At 41.8% G+C, this 18,977-nt stretch overlaps 1 protein-coding gene across 2 annotated transcripts in view; it reads right to left on the bottom strand.

The window, feature by feature from the left end:
- Nucleotides 1-18,977, bottom strand: part of XKR4 (XK related 4) — a 433,474-nt gene that overhangs the window by 10,405 nt on the left and 404,092 nt on the right. Inside the window, exon 3 of one of the 2 annotated variants that reach the window (XR_004919870.2) lies at nucleotides 3,702-5,820. Coding sequence is in view for 1 of the 2 variants with exons in the window: in XM_036100276.2 (XP_035956169.1) it covers nucleotides 4,874-5,820 (947 nt within the window). In the remaining variant the exon portion in view is untranslated. Of the gene's footprint in view, nucleotides 1-2,943; nucleotides 5,821-18,977 lie in introns of those variants that run through there. The other variant, XM_036100276.2, reaches the window with a different exon arrangement.

The following is an 18,977-nucleotide window of genomic DNA, read 5'->3' on the forward strand; positions in this document are numbered from 1 at the left end:
GTTTTACTGTTGAATGAGTAATCCTACTGTTGAAACTATTGATCGCAGGCACAGATTGAGTCTTTCTGTGTGCCCATTTCTAGGATAGCAACTGGACCGCATACTGCAGTGGACAGTGCAGCCTGCCTGAGTGAGCAGGGGAGATGCAACCCAGCTGCTGAGATCACTTCACAGCTTGAGACAGGTCAGGGCCAGAGACTTGGAAATGGAGGTAGGGTGCGGGGGGGTGAGTGGGCGGTAGAGGGAAATGGCCCTTCCTCAGCCATGTTGAAATGCCCCAGCTTCAGAAGGGGAAGAAGGGTGTTATGAGTTATAAGCTGGCAGAAGCAATCATTTTGATTGTTTTCAAAAGTGACACTGGACTGTTGAAGATAAATGAACATGAGTTGATCTGCATCCATCACTGAATTTATAGAAACAACCACCTCAGATCGGCTATGTTTTCACCATGCACTGCAAGCATCCTCTGAGCTATATTTCTGAAAGACAGTCTGAGCTATTTTTAAAAAGGCTTTAAGGAATTCTCCTTAGAAACATAAAAATGCAGGCATCTCATCCAAGCTTTATATAGAAACAGTAATGGCTAATGGCAAAGATGTATGCAAATGCAGGGGAGCATATATTTAGTCTAGAAAATGGTTCATTAGAAAAAAAGTGGATCCTTGTCTAAACATTGTGGGAGAACTTGTTCCACTCAATGGCATTTGGTACATTTAAAGGCAAACGTGTAGCCTTACACAATCCTGGTAAGGACACGAGAGTTTTTCTTTGCTCAATTCAACCTGCTGGGAGAAAGAAACTTTGAAATGATTCAAAACACCATTCAGCTGCTTAAAAGACGAAATCTTTTTGGAGTGATACAGCTTATTTAAGCTCAAAGTGCTAAGTTGCATTTAGGCATTTCCCACATTACAAGAATGTGGATGTCTTATAGACAGGGACCGTAAGCTTGGGCTGCAAAAGAAGAGGAAAACGCTTTTCCACGAAAAGTTCATGTGTTGGTAACACACCAGGTGATATGCATGAAAGGGCAGTATATACTTCATCTTTTCCATCTCTGTTCCTTTAGTTGTGTGTGTGTGTGTGTGTATGTAAAACATACATGTGTGTTATATATATACATATATAACATATATACATGTTATGATACCTTAAAATGCAGTCATTGAGATTTCAGTGATTCCCATTCACTTTTAATTGGTCAGTGCTATCACTTCATTTACTCCTAAAGCAAAATAAATTGGGCATTTGGGAATTAAGCATACATATGTCATTATACTTTTATGTTCGGGTTATCTTTGTATTTTATATTGTGGTAATACTCGAATTGCATGTTCTTGCCAAGTAAGTAAGAGAATTTATTTCGTTTGTTGGGTTCACGGCATTATCATAAGTGGATAGTAACTGAGTGTCTGCAAAGTCAGTGTTATGAACGAGACAGCACATAGTTAAGTAGGTCAATGTTAATGGCCAAGAGAATTTAAAGGACATAGTCATTATGGGGGAACCAAACTTTGACTTAACATGGAAAAATTTTTTTTTTCCTCCACACAAATGCTTAAAAATCTCAGTATGGTTAAGATATGTATGTTCTTTAATCTTAAATACAGTTTCATTTTAAAATGCTAATTTGAAAGTGAAAAAAATGCTTAACATTTTCTCTTAGAAAATTTTATGGTCCTATGCAAAAAAGTGAGTGCTAAGACCAGGACCCCCTCTCCCCGCAGAGAATCCAAGTAGACTCAGACACAGGAAGTTGGGTCTCACAGAGGAAGAATCCAGCATTTCCAATCTGTATGCTAACCATAGCACGTTCTTTTTGGATTCTCCGGTTACTGTCTGTGGAGGGTTTCATGGCAGATTGAAAATGAAATCTCAGGAAGAACTAAAATACAAAGACAAAAATCAAACTTTGTTCCTTTGTACATTGACAATGTCTCTTTAAATCCTAATACTTTAAACTCTCTGTTATCTGTGTATCTGGAAACTAATAACGGTTCTCATCACCACACCATCTGAGGGCAGTGCAGTGTTTTTCTGAATCATGGAAAGAAGATTAGGTCATGATTTTCCTCGGAAGTAAATTTTTTTGGTTCTTGTAATCTTGAGAAAGTTTAGAAAAATTTATGGTGGAGCTGTCATTTCCTTAGCAAGAATTTTTGACTAACTGAAACATCACAGTCTTCCAAGTGTGTTGGATAACAGAGTATTTACAGTATTTGGGAAATCACTGAGAAATGCAAACATCTTACACCCTCCTAACTGTATTCTTACCTCCAAGACAAAGCATAGTACATTACTGTTTATTCACACGGCACTCATTTTGACTCTTCACATGTTAAATGAGGGATCAAATTGAGAAATAACTCAGGACTTACATGATTGAGGCGTGGTGGGGCCTGCTGAGTTTGTGTTGATTGACCACTCTACCTGTAATCTGGTATTTACTCATGGAATCAAAGGTATAGTTCAACTGAGCCATTCAATTTCCAAAGATCATCAATTAAAAGTTTTCTTGGAAATAAGGAAGCTAATAACTGCACAAAAGTGAAGAATTTTTGCCAATATAATCATTTTTTTTCCTTCTATAGTGGGGGTGGCATTGTTTTCACCAATTGCTGACAAGAAGAGCGTCTTCCTGGGCCTTTACTGGCGACTAGGTAATCTTTTCACATCCGAACAAAATGTTATTATTTTTTAGTGGAAATCTTGCTTGGAGGATCAAATCATGGAGTACTAGGAAAGTATGTCTACTGATAAAAAATCATCTATTTTTAAAATATCGCTCTGGGGCTTTGTACCAAAGGAAGTCATAGGCTGAGCCCTCTGCCATTTCCTGTGGATGTGGTGCGTGACACACCCACTACAGGCGGTGGCAATTGAACTGGACTATTTTAAGTGGATTGTACAGTCCAAATAACCAAATAATTAAGCTAAACGGACTTTTTCTCTTCTCTCTCTCTCGTTTTTTTTTTTTTTTTTAGTGACTTGACTAATATTTAATATATAAGTTGGGTTAATATAAAACCAGGGAAGGAAGTTTAAGACATCTTCCACTGTGGTAAGGCTTGTGATAATGGATGGATGAAAGTAATCATTTACAGCTTTCACATCCTGGGAAACACTGGCCAGTCTTGCTTGACAAGCCCTTTCTAGTTAAGCTGATTCTCTTGTCACCTGATACTCTGAGAGCACCCCTGGCCAGGTTCCTGGGGGCACCAACATGCAAAGTTGGGTGATCTTGCAAGAGACAAGCGTTCTCAATCTGCTGAGGCAGGCTGACGGAATTTGTGGACCAGTTTCTGACATCCCAAGTAATTATGATGCTTAAAGTATTTTAAACGATTCCAGGTCTATAAAAAAAGTGATGATGCCTATATGTATACCCTATATTTTTTATTACAAAAATATTGAAATAATCCATGAGTTATTCCACTCTGCACCAACTATAAAAAAATACTATCAAAGTTTGACCGGCACTTTTAATGCAACAAAAAGCACCATGACCGAGGACACTGGGAACAAAAGCAGGGAACGTTTACTTGCTGTACGGAGGTATTTAAAACCCAGAAGTTTGTCGTAAGAGTGTGACTTTACAAATGATTCAAATGCAAATCTTAGCTGGATCTAGTGATAAGCCCTCAATCAGTTTGGAAGGGTTTTTTCATAGCATATTCACTGCACTGTCTGCTCATACTTACTAAAAAGTGTCCCAAAGCCTCTAAAAGACACATCACTTTGACCTTGGATTGGGGGGGGGGAGTCTGTACACAGTGGGGAGCTTGATGGTGCGCTCTCACGTCCACGTTTGGGGGGCTCGCGCCACTGGTTTTCGGGTGTTTGGGACTTCCACGTCAGTCCTGTGGTTGGACGGTGTTTGGCACTACGAAGGTGTGGCGTGGCGTGCTCTGGAGTCCTCACACAGAGCCACGCTTTTCTGCATCTCGAAACATCCAGTTCAGCACGCTCCTCTCCTGCCGCTCTGCACCTCCCTGCCGGTGTGAGCTGCAGCAGGCCGGGAAATCAGATGCTCGTTTTTGCCTTGTTTCCCCGCTTCCTCTTCATGTACTTATTAAATTTTTGCAACTGAATACTGAATCATGATTATCATTTAATTTACGTCATGAAATCATCGAGCTCCTTGGTCTTGTCGAAAGCCATACATGTGCTGCATAGGATTTCTGTCGGAAAGGATGTTCTCAACTGAAAATTTAAAATAAAAAACAAATCCTGAAATGTGTTGAAAATGAACCATTCCATCCATTCGAATACACATGTAAACAACAGTTGAGTTTGCTGTCCATGGGATAGGATTTGCACGCATGGTAGTGGTTTCCAAATGAGAATGGTCTATGAAATTCTTTTCTAAGTCAGTACTATTTTTTTCTGGAGTCTTGAGGGATATATTCTCTCTCTCTCTGTTTTATATTCAGAATCAGAGCTTTGCATCGAGAAAAAAAAAATCACCTAAGCTATTTTGACAGAGGACTGGTGCCATGTGTGTAAGCCTGTGTGTGCATGTGTGTGTGCGTGTGACTGAATATATTTTTATGCAAAGATCAGTTAACTCCATCAAAACACCCTATTGATTGGAGGCAACCTTTTCCGTGCTCATAGGACCCTCTGGTGGACACGCTGAAAGTGGGCAGGAGGGGCTGGTAGCAACAAGGAGTCCTCCTGAGCTGGCATGGTTCGGTTCGTTCCCTTCAGCCGCTGTTCTGAAAGGAGACCAGCAGCAGGCAGTCAGCTGATGGAGGGTCAGACGAAGCGCGTTACAGCCCGTTGCCCTGCTCTAGGACAGAGTTTCATTATTGCCACGGCCCTGCTCTCACCCCTTCACCTGGAGGTTGTGGCTCCTCCGAGGCCTTCTATTTTATAAAGTGGTTTCATACTCCAACCGCTCCTGAATAAGGGCATCATCTTTGTACTGCAGCCTTGGAGGAGACGGGGAACATTCAAAGGCTAAAATGGCCTTTCGCAGGCTTCGGTCCAAAACATGTCTCTCCCACGCTGGGTACCTATTCCTGAACAGGTCAATTTTAATGACAGATTCTTCAATCCGTGGTGGGCGAGAGGATGGGGTGGATGGGGCGGTGGGCCTCACCTGAAAGACAGGTACGCACCCATCGCGCTCAGCAAATTTCTGGTCGCGGTCGCTGGCGACACTGCGGTTGTTGGAGATGGACCGGAGCGTGCTTGTGGCCACTTCTGGAGGCAGAGTGAAGGCAGCGACTGGGTCCTCACAAGCACAACTTGGTGACTGCCCGAATCGGGGTCCGTTGGGGTGAAAGAAGGCATAATACATCAGCATAAAAACGACGCCAGTTAAAAAGCTGCTGAACACCACACACAGCGCTGGGATGGCAAACGCATCTGCAATCTGGGGAGCCTTGTAGAGGTACCAGAGGGCACTCAAGGCTGTATTTTCCAACAGGATCACAAAATAGTAAATGAAGAGCCTGCAGCGTGTCCTGCCTTCCTTGACGTTGAACCAGCTGAAGATGTAGATGATCCCCACCACCATGTCGAACACAATCTCTTCCCATTTGGTGATGCAGAATTCTGTCTCACAGTGGACGATCCAGAAGGTCATGATGCACCAGTGGAGGACGATGAAGATCCCAAAGTACAGCTGGAAAACCGAGGCAAAGAGGGCGAAGGTGATGACTCTGGCGGCAATGGTAAAGAAGTGCCAGCAGAACTGGATGACAACGGCCATGTAGCTGATGGGCTTCTTGTCGTCTCGAGAGTCCCGGAGGGCCTTCTGGTAGGAGGCCAAGGCCCAAGCCAAGGACACGAGGGAGGCTGCCGCTGTGAAACCTACAAAGGCAAAAAGGAAGACATTCTGTCAAAAGTGAGATGCAGTGCTGTCCCCTGAAAGTAAATCATGTGGTGCTGGAGCCTTGGGACAGGCTAGCTGTGACCTCTGCTAAGCCCTTCATTTCTTAGAGTTTTAGCTGGGCTAACCACTCAGATGGGGCTCCTAGTGTCTGTCCTCTGTGGACCCAACCATATGGAGAAGTCATGACGTTCGATGGGAATGCTGCTCAAAACACGTGGGGAGTGGGATTGGGAAAGCAGGTGGGGGGGGTGAACTTTCCCATGTATATGGTGGAAATAGATAAACTAAGGAGGTGGTTTTGTGGGGTGGGAAAATAACTATGGTCCAAAGACTGGGTTGCTGTGTCAACTCTGCATGACTTTGGACAGTCGTTTAAACTGGCGTCCTCATTTACGAAGTGGATGATCTCCAAGGTTCCTGGCAGCTTTGAGATTCTCTGGATGAAAGGGATGAATAATCATCGGAAATGTGAGGGGCTAGCTGGTTTACCTTTCTGCTTCTAAACAAGAATAAATGCACTTCGTTCACAAAAGAAAGTTTACTCTTTCTTACAAATAAGAAAAAAGAGGCCATAAAACCTCCTTGGCAATGTTTCTTGTCTTACCTGGGATGCAGTTTGTCCTACTCTAATCTGAACATAATTCTTCCTACAGCTTTTGTCTGTTCCGTACTGCCTTTCCCTTAGAAGACCTGTCTGTTCACTGTCACTCACCGCTTACTCCTTTGTAGAGGGAAGATTGTACAGAAATCACCTCTCAACCATTTCTCTTATTTTATGAACCCCACTTGGTTATTAAGTTCTCTAAAAGTTTGTTTGCAAGTTTTTAAAGGAACTCGTATTATTTCCTTCCACTTTTGTTCCATCTGTGGTGTCTGAAGCATCACCTGTATGGTCCAGACATGGACAGGGCTCACCTGAAAACACACTGGCCTCCTTTGGGAAAGAACTCATGTGGGGAATTCACGTTGCCACGGGAACGTTAGTCAATTTGCATACTACCCAACAAGCTGCAACAAGACTTATCAAGACTAAGAATAGGTTTTGTGTTTTAAAGTCCAGCTGGTTTTTCTCCACAGATACTCATCATAACCAGGCCACATTCTAGTTTTTGGACTAGAATGGAAAAAGTAGAGGAAGGATGGCCAAGAACTTGTGAGGAACTGGTACTGTGCTTTTATATTTTGACAGAGAAAATCTGTTGTCTATGATCCTTGAAAAATGAATTGGAAAAAAAATGACTCTTGTGGGAATGAGGCATGCTAATTGATGGAAAAAACAGTCAACCTCAACAATTATTTCTTGCACATTCTCCTTGAGTAAGGTGAACTCCAAAAGACAATATTGACGAGAAAATATTTTCCAATGGCCACTTCTCTAGCAGGGTGTCCTGCCTCTAGCTTCTCTCTCAAGCTAACAGAACGCCCACATCTTACTCTGGATCTTCAGCTTTTTTTCTGGCTAGCGCAAAAATCTTCCGTTCCCATAACTCTCTGGCAGTTATGGCAATATTTTAGGTCAGTTAGAGACCAGTACACAAAGGAGTTTTTGATAATATAAGTTCTTTTCTTTTTCTTGTGTTTTTAATTTTTTTTTCTTTTTTTGTTGTTCATTTGTTTTGTTTCTTTTTTTCTCTATTTAATGATAATATAATTTCTATGGGGGGGAAAAGACCGACATCAATTGTAAAGCAAATTTGGAAGTGAAAAGAGAGGGTAGGAAGAAAAATTAGAAAAAACAAGAAGGTGAGACAATGACAAATAAAAGGTCATGGAATAATGACTCAGAACGACACCCTTATTTTCAGTTTAGAACATAAGAACAAAAGTTTGTGCCATTTTAGTCCCAACACCTTTGAGTGGCATAGGAGCTGCTCATGACCTCATTCTTTATCTGTACCATCCGCCATGGTATGGATTGTTCTGGAGTAGACCGTGTCCTCCTTGTGTGTGTATGCTGCGCCCTAGCGCGGAGGCAGCACGGAAAAGCCCCTCCCTTTCCACATCCCCGCGCCATGGGGACAGTGCTCACGCACAGCGCCACCTTCAGGAAGATGGCTGCATTGCTGGTCAGGTGGACAAAGCGTGAAAGGCAGTCAGAACCATGAGGGTACCAGTTTTCACAGGCAGATCTTATTAAAGGCTGTTTTTCAAAGCAGTGACTAATAGTAAAAAACAAAAACCAAACCTTACATACACAGCATCATAAGATCATCTGTTGTCGCATTTAAAAGAATTGGAAAATTGGCTTAGTCCAAATTCCCCTGTAATCGGCACCCCTTTTATTGCATATCCTAAAAGAATAATTCAGCCTGCTCCGGACACTTCAGGAACTTGGTAAGACAATATTCTGGCAGTAGAAAAAGGAAGATTTTCTATCAGCTTTGCCTTCTGTGTATCTTACGATTTACAAAGTTGATTTTTTGCCTATAGCCAAGGCAAATTTCATGTCCATTGATGACCACTCCTTTTATGAATTCTTTGCTTTAGCAACAATTAGAATTTCCCTGGTTCATTTGATTTTTCCCCCCTTCTGTTTAGCAATTAATTTTTATAAGACAAATATATGCCTGAACAGAAAATGTGGGGCAGTCTTAAGAGTTATTATTACAAATTCACATTATCATGAAATGCTTAATTTTTTGCTTTTTTACACAGATAGTATCAGCTCAGTTGTTTCAAGAAAGATTCCTTCAGTAAGGCACTGCATTATTATTAAAGTAGAATTTTCTGGAACTTCTGGGGCTGGCACAGAGAACTCTAAGTACTATTTTAGCTAACAATGTATATTTTCACTTTTTGTTTGAAAATAATTTCAAATTTAACAGAAGAATTGCAAAAATAAAAATAGTGCATTGAACACCTATATAATCTTTGCCCAGATTATCATTTGGCCTCCCTTGCTTTATCACTCCCCCCACCTTTTTTCTCTCCCAACCATTTGAGAGTAAATTGCATACATCATGGCTGCTATGGTCTGAATGTTTGTGTCCCCCTCAATTCATATGTTGAAATCCTAACCCTTAAAGATGATGGTATTAGTAGGAGGGGACTTCGGGAGGTTCTTAAATTATGAATGGGATTAGTGACTTATAAAAGAGGCCCATAGAACTCCCTAAGCCCCTTCTGCCATAATGAGATACAATACAATGAGAAGGTCTTCAACACAGAAGAGAGCTCTCACCAGACCATGCTGGCACCCTGATCTTAGCCTTCTAGGTTCCAGAACTGTGAGCAGTATATTTCTGCTGTTTATAAACTACACAGCCTGTAGTATTTTGTTGTAACAGCCCCAAAAGACTAAGACAATGGCCCTCTACCCTAAAATATATCAATGTCTATTTCTTATGCACAGAGGTATTCTTTTAGATAACCACAGTAAGTTTATCAACTTTAATCAATTTAACACTGATACAATACTTTTTTCCTAATCCACGGTATCCACTATCAATATTCCAATTTATGTCCATTTTAGGATTTTTCCCTGTCGTACAGAATTGAGTCTGGAATCAGATATTGCATTTTGTTGTCTTATCAACTTAGTTTCCTTTAATCAGGAATATTTCCACCAACTTTCTTTGCTTTTTTGACATTGGCATTTTTTTGATGAGTACAGTACCAAAAAAAAAAAAAAAAAAGAATGTTCTTTGTTTTGGGTTTGTCTGTTTCCTCATAGTCTGATATTCAGGTTACACATTCCAAGCTGGAATATTACATAAGTGACACTGAACAATATCCCCCCCCACACACACACCATTAAGATATTGAAATATAAAGATTCCTTCAGTAGTTCCAAGAAGTATATAATGTGTCCATCAGTATTTTCTTTCAAAATAATAAATAGCATATCAGTTACAAAACTTCACTCTAAAATAAAACTCCCAAAACAGCTACAGAGGACTCAATGCGATTCTATTATTTATTAAAATGTTAAAATAGATGGTAATACCTCAGAGCTTATCTAGTGCCATGATATCATTTTGTAGAAAAGAAACCAAGTCTCCCTTGGAGAGGTCACGTGATTTATCTTCCCTCTTTCTTTCACCATGCTTGTTTCTGATGAAAATTGTCCTTCTACTCCATAGCTAACACCCCCCCCCCACCCCGCTTCCTGGATCGAAGACCCTATCAGTTATCCCGTGTCTGTATCCCGGCTCTTCCTCAGCAGGAGTTCCTTCCCCAGGGATTACAAACATGTGACAAGCCTCCTTTTACTCCAAGAATCGCCCTTCACTTGACTGACTCGCTTCTCCTTTATTTCAGATTTGTCTCTTTTCCGTTTTTCCTTCTATTCTTTGTTTCTTGTTTCTCCATGTTTATCTGCTCATCCTTGAGCTACTGGCACTGGTTGGGATGCTGCTCCTGGGCCTCCTCCCTTCGAGGCCTCTCCCTGAGAGATTGCCTGCACTCCTCCTGCGTCTCCACCCATCTCGTCCACCTCAGCACTCAGCGAAGCCATCCCTGCACCAGACTTCTCCGGCCGCAGAGTTGTGTGTCTGATTATTTCCCTGAGAACCCGCAGGCTGTCTGTGTGCTTCATGTACACACGATCGGATACCTGGAAGCGATCTGGCTGTAGATGACAGTGTTTGCTTTCTCGTGGAAGGAAGACAATTCTTCTTCCTCTTCGCCCCCTGTTGTTAGTGTAATACCCTTCTCGGAATGAGAGAGAACATGAATTTCCGGGTAGGCTGCCACAGTTCTAAGAAGATGATTTTGTAGGCAGCTTGACGGACTGAGAAATACCAGATTGCAAAGCCATCCAAATCCAAGTGTTTACAATCTGTGCCATTTGGGTGCGTTGCACCTGAAGGGGTCCAGTATAAACCACTGTGGCGTAAAAATTATTTCGAGCTGAGGGCATTTGAGTTCCTGGATTCTCTTGTCTGCCTAAAAGCAGAGCATCTTAAAAGAACTCAACTGTCATAAATGCCCTCCCCTGGAGCAACTTGAATCATCTTGGAGAGGAGAAGTTGGCACCACACCCAAATAGACAATCGTAAAACTATAATATCTCCCATCTACTCTCTTAAGTGCTTTATCTTTCCAAAAGTCATTTGTTTTTCCATAAATGCCCTTTCTTCCCCACTTTTAAGAAGACATTTGTTCTCCCAGAAGTGTCCTTCTGCCCCTCCCTATCCCCTATTAAGATAAACTCCAAAATCTAATGACCTCCTTGGAGTCACATCTCTTTGGAAACTCCTGTGTGTACATACATAATTACATACATAATTTACATATTTACACACATGATTACATACGTGATTCTATATGTAATTAAATCTGTATTTTGTCTTGCTAATCTGTCAATTTAATTTGCAGGCCCTCAGACACAGAACCAAGAGGGTAGAGGAGAAGTTGTTCCTTCCAGTAAACCCTCGCCACTGAATTGAGTCCAGCTGACCGAAGGTGTTTTTGTTTTCTCCCTACAGCCCAAACAATTGATCTGACTTTGAATAAGAGAATTCAATGACCATAAAGTCAGTGGACAGTTTATTCCATCATTTTGAGTTGAATATCTATATATTTGGTTAAGGTTTGGTAAAGGATGTAACCCCTTTGGAAATATGATCCAAGAATTTTTCTTTAAAAACCTCTAGATGGGGTGGGGGCTACTTCTAGCTTCCGAGAATTGTTAGACAGTGCTTAGTAATTCAGAGACTAGTTCCTCAGAGGAAGACTGAGATACTTTTCCAATTTGAATAAAGATTTTTTTTTCAGAATGAGGGTTTTGAGTCTGATACTAGCTAGTCAGCTAATTAGCATTTCAAAGGGAACTGATAGAAATCGGTATCACGTTGTCCAAGTGAACAACAAAGTTTTGACTTTCTTCCCTCTTTTCTCCTTGCTTCTTATGGATGTCTTTTGCCCTACTGGTGTTTCCATTTCTCTTTTGTGTACTTTTCTTCCTTCTCTTTCTTCTCCTTCTGTCAGTCACTTGTCCTTCTCCCCCGCTTTGCTTCTGCTCTGTTCTTCTTCGCTCTTTTTCCCCATTTCTTGGGGAAACATGACATGGAGTAGAATTATTATTATTATTTTTTAAATTTAATTTTATTATGTTATGTTAATCACCATACATTACATCATTAGTTTTTGATGTAGTGTTCCATGATTCATTGTTTGCGTATAAGTGCTCCATTCAATAAGTGCCCTCTTTAATACCCATCACCAGGCTAACCCATCCCCCCACCCCCTCCCCTCTAGAACCCTCAGTTTGTTTCTCAGAGTCCATAGTCTCTCATGGTTCGTCTCCCCCTCTGATTCCCCCCCTTCATTTTTCCCTTCCTACTATCTTCTTTTTCTTTTTTTTTAGACATATAATGTATTATTTGTTTCAGAGGTACAGGTATGTGATTCAGCAGTCTTACACAATTCACAGCGCTCACCATAGCCCATACCCTCCCCAGTGTCTATCATCCAGCCACCCCATCCCTCTCACCCCCCACCACTCCAGCAACCCTCAGTTTGTATTTTTTAAACAGTAGTTGTATTAATGAACTAAGGTTTGGTATTGCCCAAATGTAACCTTGCAACTGTTCCTAAAACTAAAATAAATTCAAAATAAGAAAGGAAGTTACTTTATTTCAATGTCAATGGTCTGTTCTACCTGCTTGTCTCTGGTCCTTGCTCTGAATCCTATGGCTTTGCTCCAAATCCAGATTTGCTTTCAAAGAGCTCCCATTGAAAGGATTCATCACTGCTAACTTCTGTTTTTTATTACAAGTAACTTACTTTCCTATAATCTTCCTCTAAGTTGGATCTAAATGCAATCTCTTTTTTAAAAAAGATTTTATATATTTATTTGTCAGAGAGAGAGAGCACAAGCAGGGGGAGTGGCAGGCAGAGGGAGAAGCAGGCTCTCTCCCCGATGTGGGACTCGATCCTGGAACTCCGGGATCATGGCCTGAGCCGAAGGCAGACACTTAACCGACTGAGCCACCCAGGTGTCCCTTAAATGCAATCTTAATGACAGATGTAGAAAATTTTTATATTTTATTTAGGATAAAATAACAGCTTGGAGAGACGCCTGGGTGGCTCAGTCATTAAGTGTCTGCCTTCGGCTCAGGTCATGATCCCAGGGTCCTGGGATCGAGCCCCATGTCAGGCTCCCTGCTTAGTGGGAAGCCTCCTTCTCCCTCTCCCACTCCCCCTGCTTGTGTTCCTGCTCTCGCAATCTCTCTCTCTGTCAAATAAATAAATAAAATCTAAAAAAAAAATAACAGCTTAAAGTAGGGTTGATGGGGGCTAGGGGAGGAGGTTGTGGGCAAAAGCTCTACTATCTCACATTAAACATTTCCTTTCCAAAAGAATGGAAGGAATGGGGCTGGTATGGAATATAAGACCCTTGGAAATATTATAATGCAAGAAACTGTTTTGATTTGGGGACCTCTAGACTAGGAGGGGGCTACTTCTGGCCCCCAAGTGTAAATTTGTTCTCTCTACAAACATGTTTTCATTTAAGGTATGCGGTATTCTTCCTTCAGGTCACATATCCTGGTCTAAAATTATGTTTGATTTTGTGCTTTATTTCATGCTAATGTTAATTATTTAATTTAAATTTAATTATTATGTTGCTTGCTAGAGTGGACCTTTAGGTAAGGATGAGTACCTGCCTTGTTTACCTTCCTATCCTTTAGTGCCTTGTGTGGTGCCTGCCATCATGTTAAGAATTGGCACTTTGAGAGAGAGAAGGCAAGGTAGAAAGGAAGGGAGAGAGCAAGAAAGAGGAAGAAATAGAGAGGGAGGAAGACTATTCCAAATGTAAAGCTGGAACCACAGAGAGAATGAGATATTCAAAAAATGTGCACAATTCTTCATTGCTCTCCTCCGCTTCTTTGCAATTTCAGTCTGAGCTGCAAATGCCAAAACACTGAGAAATAAAGTCTGTACTCCTGTCGTGTTGTTGTGGTCTGGGTGTAAACAATTCTTGGAAATCCCCAGAGAATGCTTCCTAGGATTTATAGCCTAATTCCCCAGATGTAGGAGGTTTGGGGAATTGAACCAAGTACTCTTAATTCTTTGCTTCTTCAACAAACAGAATGAGCCTGTCTCTTTCCTCCTCCTGAGGGAGGGCAGTTGTAACCCTTCCCCTGCAAGAGGCCAGGGGATTGTAACCAATCCCCTGCAAGATTTGCTACAATCTTAGCAAAACACCTGGCCACTGACCCACGTTGATAACCAAACTGCCGCTGGTAAGAAAGGGCTTTTTTATTTTTAACTTAAAACATTCATTATTATGTAAAATTTCAAGCGTCTACCAAAACAGAGGGAATGATACAATGGATATACCCTTCCTGCAGAATCAGAATCCATCATCAGGGAAGATGACTTTCGGCCAGCAGGGAGACGCCTCTGGATGTCACCTTGGATCTACTCCTTCAATCTGAATCTTCCTGCATCTACCCTTTCCTGAATGTTTCTTTCCCTGTACTGACTGAGACAGAAGGGCTTTGCTAGAAACTAACTTGCTGATCACTGGTATTTTACCAGCACCTTTTGGAAAACCTCGCCCAGTAGCTCTCAAGGCCATCCGACCTCTCTTGTCTCATCTTGTCCCTGCCTCTCTGCACTTCAAACTGCCTTGTCTCCATTCCTCACATGCTCAATAAGACTGCATTTTTGGGCGCCTGGGTGGCTCAGTCAGCTAAGCGTCTGCATTCAGCTTGGGTCATGATCCCAGGGTCCTGGGATTGAACCCCGCTTCAGACTCCCTGCTTAGCGGGGAGCCTTCTTCTCTCCCTCTCCTCCCCACTCAGGCTGTCTCTCACTATCTCTGTCTCTTTCTCTCAAATAAATAAATAAAATCTAAATAATAATAATAATAAAAGACTTCATTTTCTTCCTAGAAACAGGAAATGCTGGGTTCCCTCTTGAAAAGCCACTTCTCTCCAGTGAATCCCTATTCACCTTTCAGTTGCCAGTTTCAGCTTCATTCCTTAGGGAAGTCTTTCCTAGCCTCCAACCCAAATCCTGTCACTTGTTGTCACCCAAATCCTTGTCATCTCACGTTTGTTCTTCACTCTGCACCCCGGTACACCTGCTGTCATTATATATTCGTGTGGTTGATGATGGATATATCTACCTGAAAGGGCTGGATCTGTGTCCTACGGCTGACCATTGTCCCTGACATCTGTCACTCTCTTGTGTAGCAGTTTCTGAAATTAGTGAATTTGTCATCTAAGTAGCCACTCTCATATTGTGTATTTGCCCACTCTCTTGATTTCACCCTTCCTTTCACCCCATTTTTTTCATCTTGTCAATTTCAACATTTTTGTTGGAAATTCAAGGTATTTCCTCACCAGTAGTTTGGGAACGGATGATTTACAACACCACCCTTCCCAGCTTTGCAGGTGAGATGATCATTTAGCCATTCATACCACATACTGTCTTATCATCACTAACACGATAACTTTTTCTCCTAAAGGCACAGTCCCTAATCAAACGAGACACTGAATTTTAGATGACGATATAATATTGATTTCCTGTAGTCAAAAAACTTTATGGATTCCTTAGTGCATTTGAGGCTCATAATCACAGACAAATAAAAGAGGAGCAAGCATTTGTTGGGCCCTTGATTTGTGCACTGTGATTTGATTTGTGCACTGTGATGTGCTGGGTACCTACATCTTTTGTCGCATCTGAAGTTCACGATAACACTTTGAGGCAAGCACTGTTTTGAACTCAGGGAAACAGAGACGCAAAGAGTAAATAACTTGCCGAGGAGGGCAGGCATCGAAATTCACAGATTCCAAACTCTGTCCACCATGACAGGAGATGGGTATGACTATCTGCAACAGGGACGTGAGGCATGAACAAGTGCAGTGAGTTCTCAAATCTCTCACGGTCTAAGCTCACAGGATGACAGCATGGCGAAATGTACATGACCCTGGAACAGCCCGAGTCGGGCAGCTGACTCCCACAGGATTGCCACCACACCTGCTCCTTCAGGCTCACAGCAACCATATTTGTTCCCGGGCTCAAGAATCCCATTTTGGATTCTTTTTACAAAACAGATCAGAAGCATGAGCACCTAGGAGGAAAATCATGCTTTTCTTTCCTTCACATTTTCTGGACTAAAACAGCCCTCCTGGTTTCCCTGCATTTTCACCTGAGGAAAAACGTTCCCAATTTCAGTGGATTATATGATCTAAGAGTAGGAGTTCACAAAATGAAGATCCAGAACCAGAGTGGTTTTCTATTTCTTCAGCATGCTTAGAACTTGTCTTAGTTACAGATATAAAAGCAGTAAATCCTCTCGGCTGGACTCATATCGAATTCACCTGGCTGAAAGAATGTAATAGTTGAAAAAAATGGAAAGCCCTCTGTGCTCTGATCTTCAGTGAGTGCGGGGAAGGTAAGTAAGTAATACAAGCTCCACGGGGTCTCGGATGTTCTAAGTCTTGCATTGAAACCATTTATCTCTGTTTTAAACCTTGTAATAGTTCTGATTAAAAATATTTAAATGCTTAATATGTTTAGTTTTGGTAGGGATATGCATACTTCTCGTAATCCATTCTGAGGATTTCAACTTCTTTGCAAGGCAAATTGTAAGGCTGCTAAGGTGTTGATAAGGGAAACATTGAATTGAAATTAAAAAAAGTGTTTTAATACGAAAATAGTTGAAGAAAGTTGTTGAGAGAAGCAAAGTGTCTTAACGAATGTGGGAAGTTATTTCCTTCTGATCGGAAAAAAAATCACAGATGATTTCACATAGCTCCATCCACTTGATAATTTTAAATTTTATTATTTTTAGATTTTTATTAAAATTTCCCAAGAAGACAAACATTTTGTGTGGGGGACTTTGAAAACAACTCATGCTTTCTCTAGGAAAAAAAATTCTGTAAATAAGAGAAGGCAAGAAGTCACCATTCTCTGTACAATATTACAAATTGCATGGTTAAATTTATACTGAAAATAAAATGATGATAGAAATTGCTACTCAAAAGACATAAAATAAGTAACCTGAGTAAAATTCAATAGGATTGCATTTTTCTTTAAGTTTATTTTCTATCCCTTTAAAATTTTTTTAACCACCATGCTATTTTTTTCTTTAAATTTTTCTCCCTTAGGGTAGGGGGTGAAATGGGGCAAAATGAAGAGAAATAGAGAGGGAAACAGGGGTAGAGACAGACAGAGGCTGTGTTCTTCTCCCACCCATCAAAGAGGGACCTGGTTGGACAACAGCAAGACTAAAATAATAATTAAAAAATCCCAGCATGTATCAATCATTGCTGTGTGACTTTGTCGCATTTATTATTTTATTTATTTCTCACAGCATCACTTCTTTGATGTAAGTGATTTTGCCCATTTTACAGATGGGGAAACTGAGGCCTAGGGGTGAAATAATCTTACCCCGGGGGGACGGCAAAGTTTTCTGGTGAAAGGCCAGATCGTCAATATTTTGGGCTTTGTGGGCCACAAGGGTCTCTGTCACCAGCATTCAGCTTTGTCACTGTAGCAAGAAAACAGCCATAGACAATCCTTAAACATATGAAAATCTAGGCAGTGGGTTGACTTTGGCCCACTGGCCTTTGTCTCCTGACCGTTCCACTAACGCAAGGGCACATTTTTTAACAAGTAGCAGAGTTAAGATTTATATCCACATTTTTCTGACTTCAAAGTCCTTTCCCTTAAATTCATTTGAAATATTTTGGGCCAATCATGAGACCCGGTAACTTTGGGAACGCTTTGTTAGGTGGTTACAGGGTGAGCTACCAACCAAATGAACAGACAGAACTATAGGAAACCTCTTGGTCTCAGTGTATTGAATGCACAGGATGAAGTTGGGGCATGAACAAGCTTTTGCACCTGGGGTGATCTGATGAGAAGCACAAATGCCACACCTCAAACACTTCTCTGTCTTTTCAAGGAAAGCAGGTAGCATTTGCAAATGAAAGGGCATGTGGCTCACCCTTTGGGCTGGTCTGGAAAGGCCAGCTCCTGAATGTGGCCTGGTCAGCCAGTCACACCAGCAGAAGCATCTGAAACAGAATCTTTTAGTTATTTCTCCTTCCTTATGTTCCCAAGGTGCCTTTGTGGTCTGCCATGCGTGCGAAGTTGATGGCCCACATGCCACACATCACCTGCTAGCATCACCAGTATTGACAGTTACCGGCCTACTTAGGGGGATCGGGGATTCAGGGCATCCATGGGAGAGTGGCCGTCTGAATCCCCGGGGTTTATAATCAAGTGTTAACTCTAATGGGGACTACTGTCTAGTCCCCCACATTTACAGTTATTCGTGCTCAGAGGACTTGGAAGGGGCCCAGAAGATGGGAAATGGTGACAAAAAGTGCGAGGCACTGAGGACACCAACGCAGGCCCTAGAGAAACTGCAAATCAGTGTTGGGAGACAGACATAGAGTCACAAGCACGTGATTGCCACCTGGCGAGCAAAGTGTGGAGAAGAGAGGAGAGTGTGCCCAGAGGCTCTGTCCTGGAGGGGAAGCAGCCCAGGAAGGGGCAGGCACATGCCAAAGCTTACAGGTGTGGTGAGGGGGTTGGAGGGGAGCCGGCAGGAGGACGGTGGACAGAGTGTACCAGACCTAAGGACTTGTACCCGGACCGCATCGTGGAGGCAAAGGCACGTACGTGGAAGGGTATGTACTGTCCCTGAAGTGCAAGGTGAACTAGAGTGGGGGACAAGCTCCAGGCAGGGGTGGGAGGCTTTGCCAGACATCTGAGGGAGACAGCAGTGAGGATGTGGGAGACTATACCTGCCAGCCATGGGACTCGGGACAAGTCACTTGATTTTACTTATTCTTCATAGGCTTGAGCAGGGATCAATGAAATAGTGTCCATCAAAGCATTTTGTGAGCAGAAAATGTGCTATATAAATAAAATTAGCCATTCCAAATCCTAGCTTTTCTCCTAATTTTGCTCCCTTCTACCCATCCCCCCCTCCTTGTGCCCAGGAGCTCTTCTGTACCTGGATTCAGAGGAAGTTTTTACCAGAGGAGGTTGGCTTTAACAGAATAACAGAACAGAGGAAGAACAGGATAAGAGGTCCAATCTACAGGTAAGGAAACATTTTTTTTCTCTTTACAGGTATTAATAATTTTTTGATAGGATACAATTTCTAAAAATCACTTTAAAATAGGAAGAAAAAAATAATTGGTATTATTTGCCTTGGTGAAAT

Source organism: Halichoerus grypus, chromosome 5 (genome assembly GCF_964656455.1).
Source record: "Halichoerus grypus chromosome 5, mHalGry1.hap1.1, whole genome shotgun sequence".
Taxonomy (NCBI): domain Eukaryota; kingdom Metazoa; phylum Chordata; class Mammalia; order Carnivora; family Phocidae; genus Halichoerus; species Halichoerus grypus.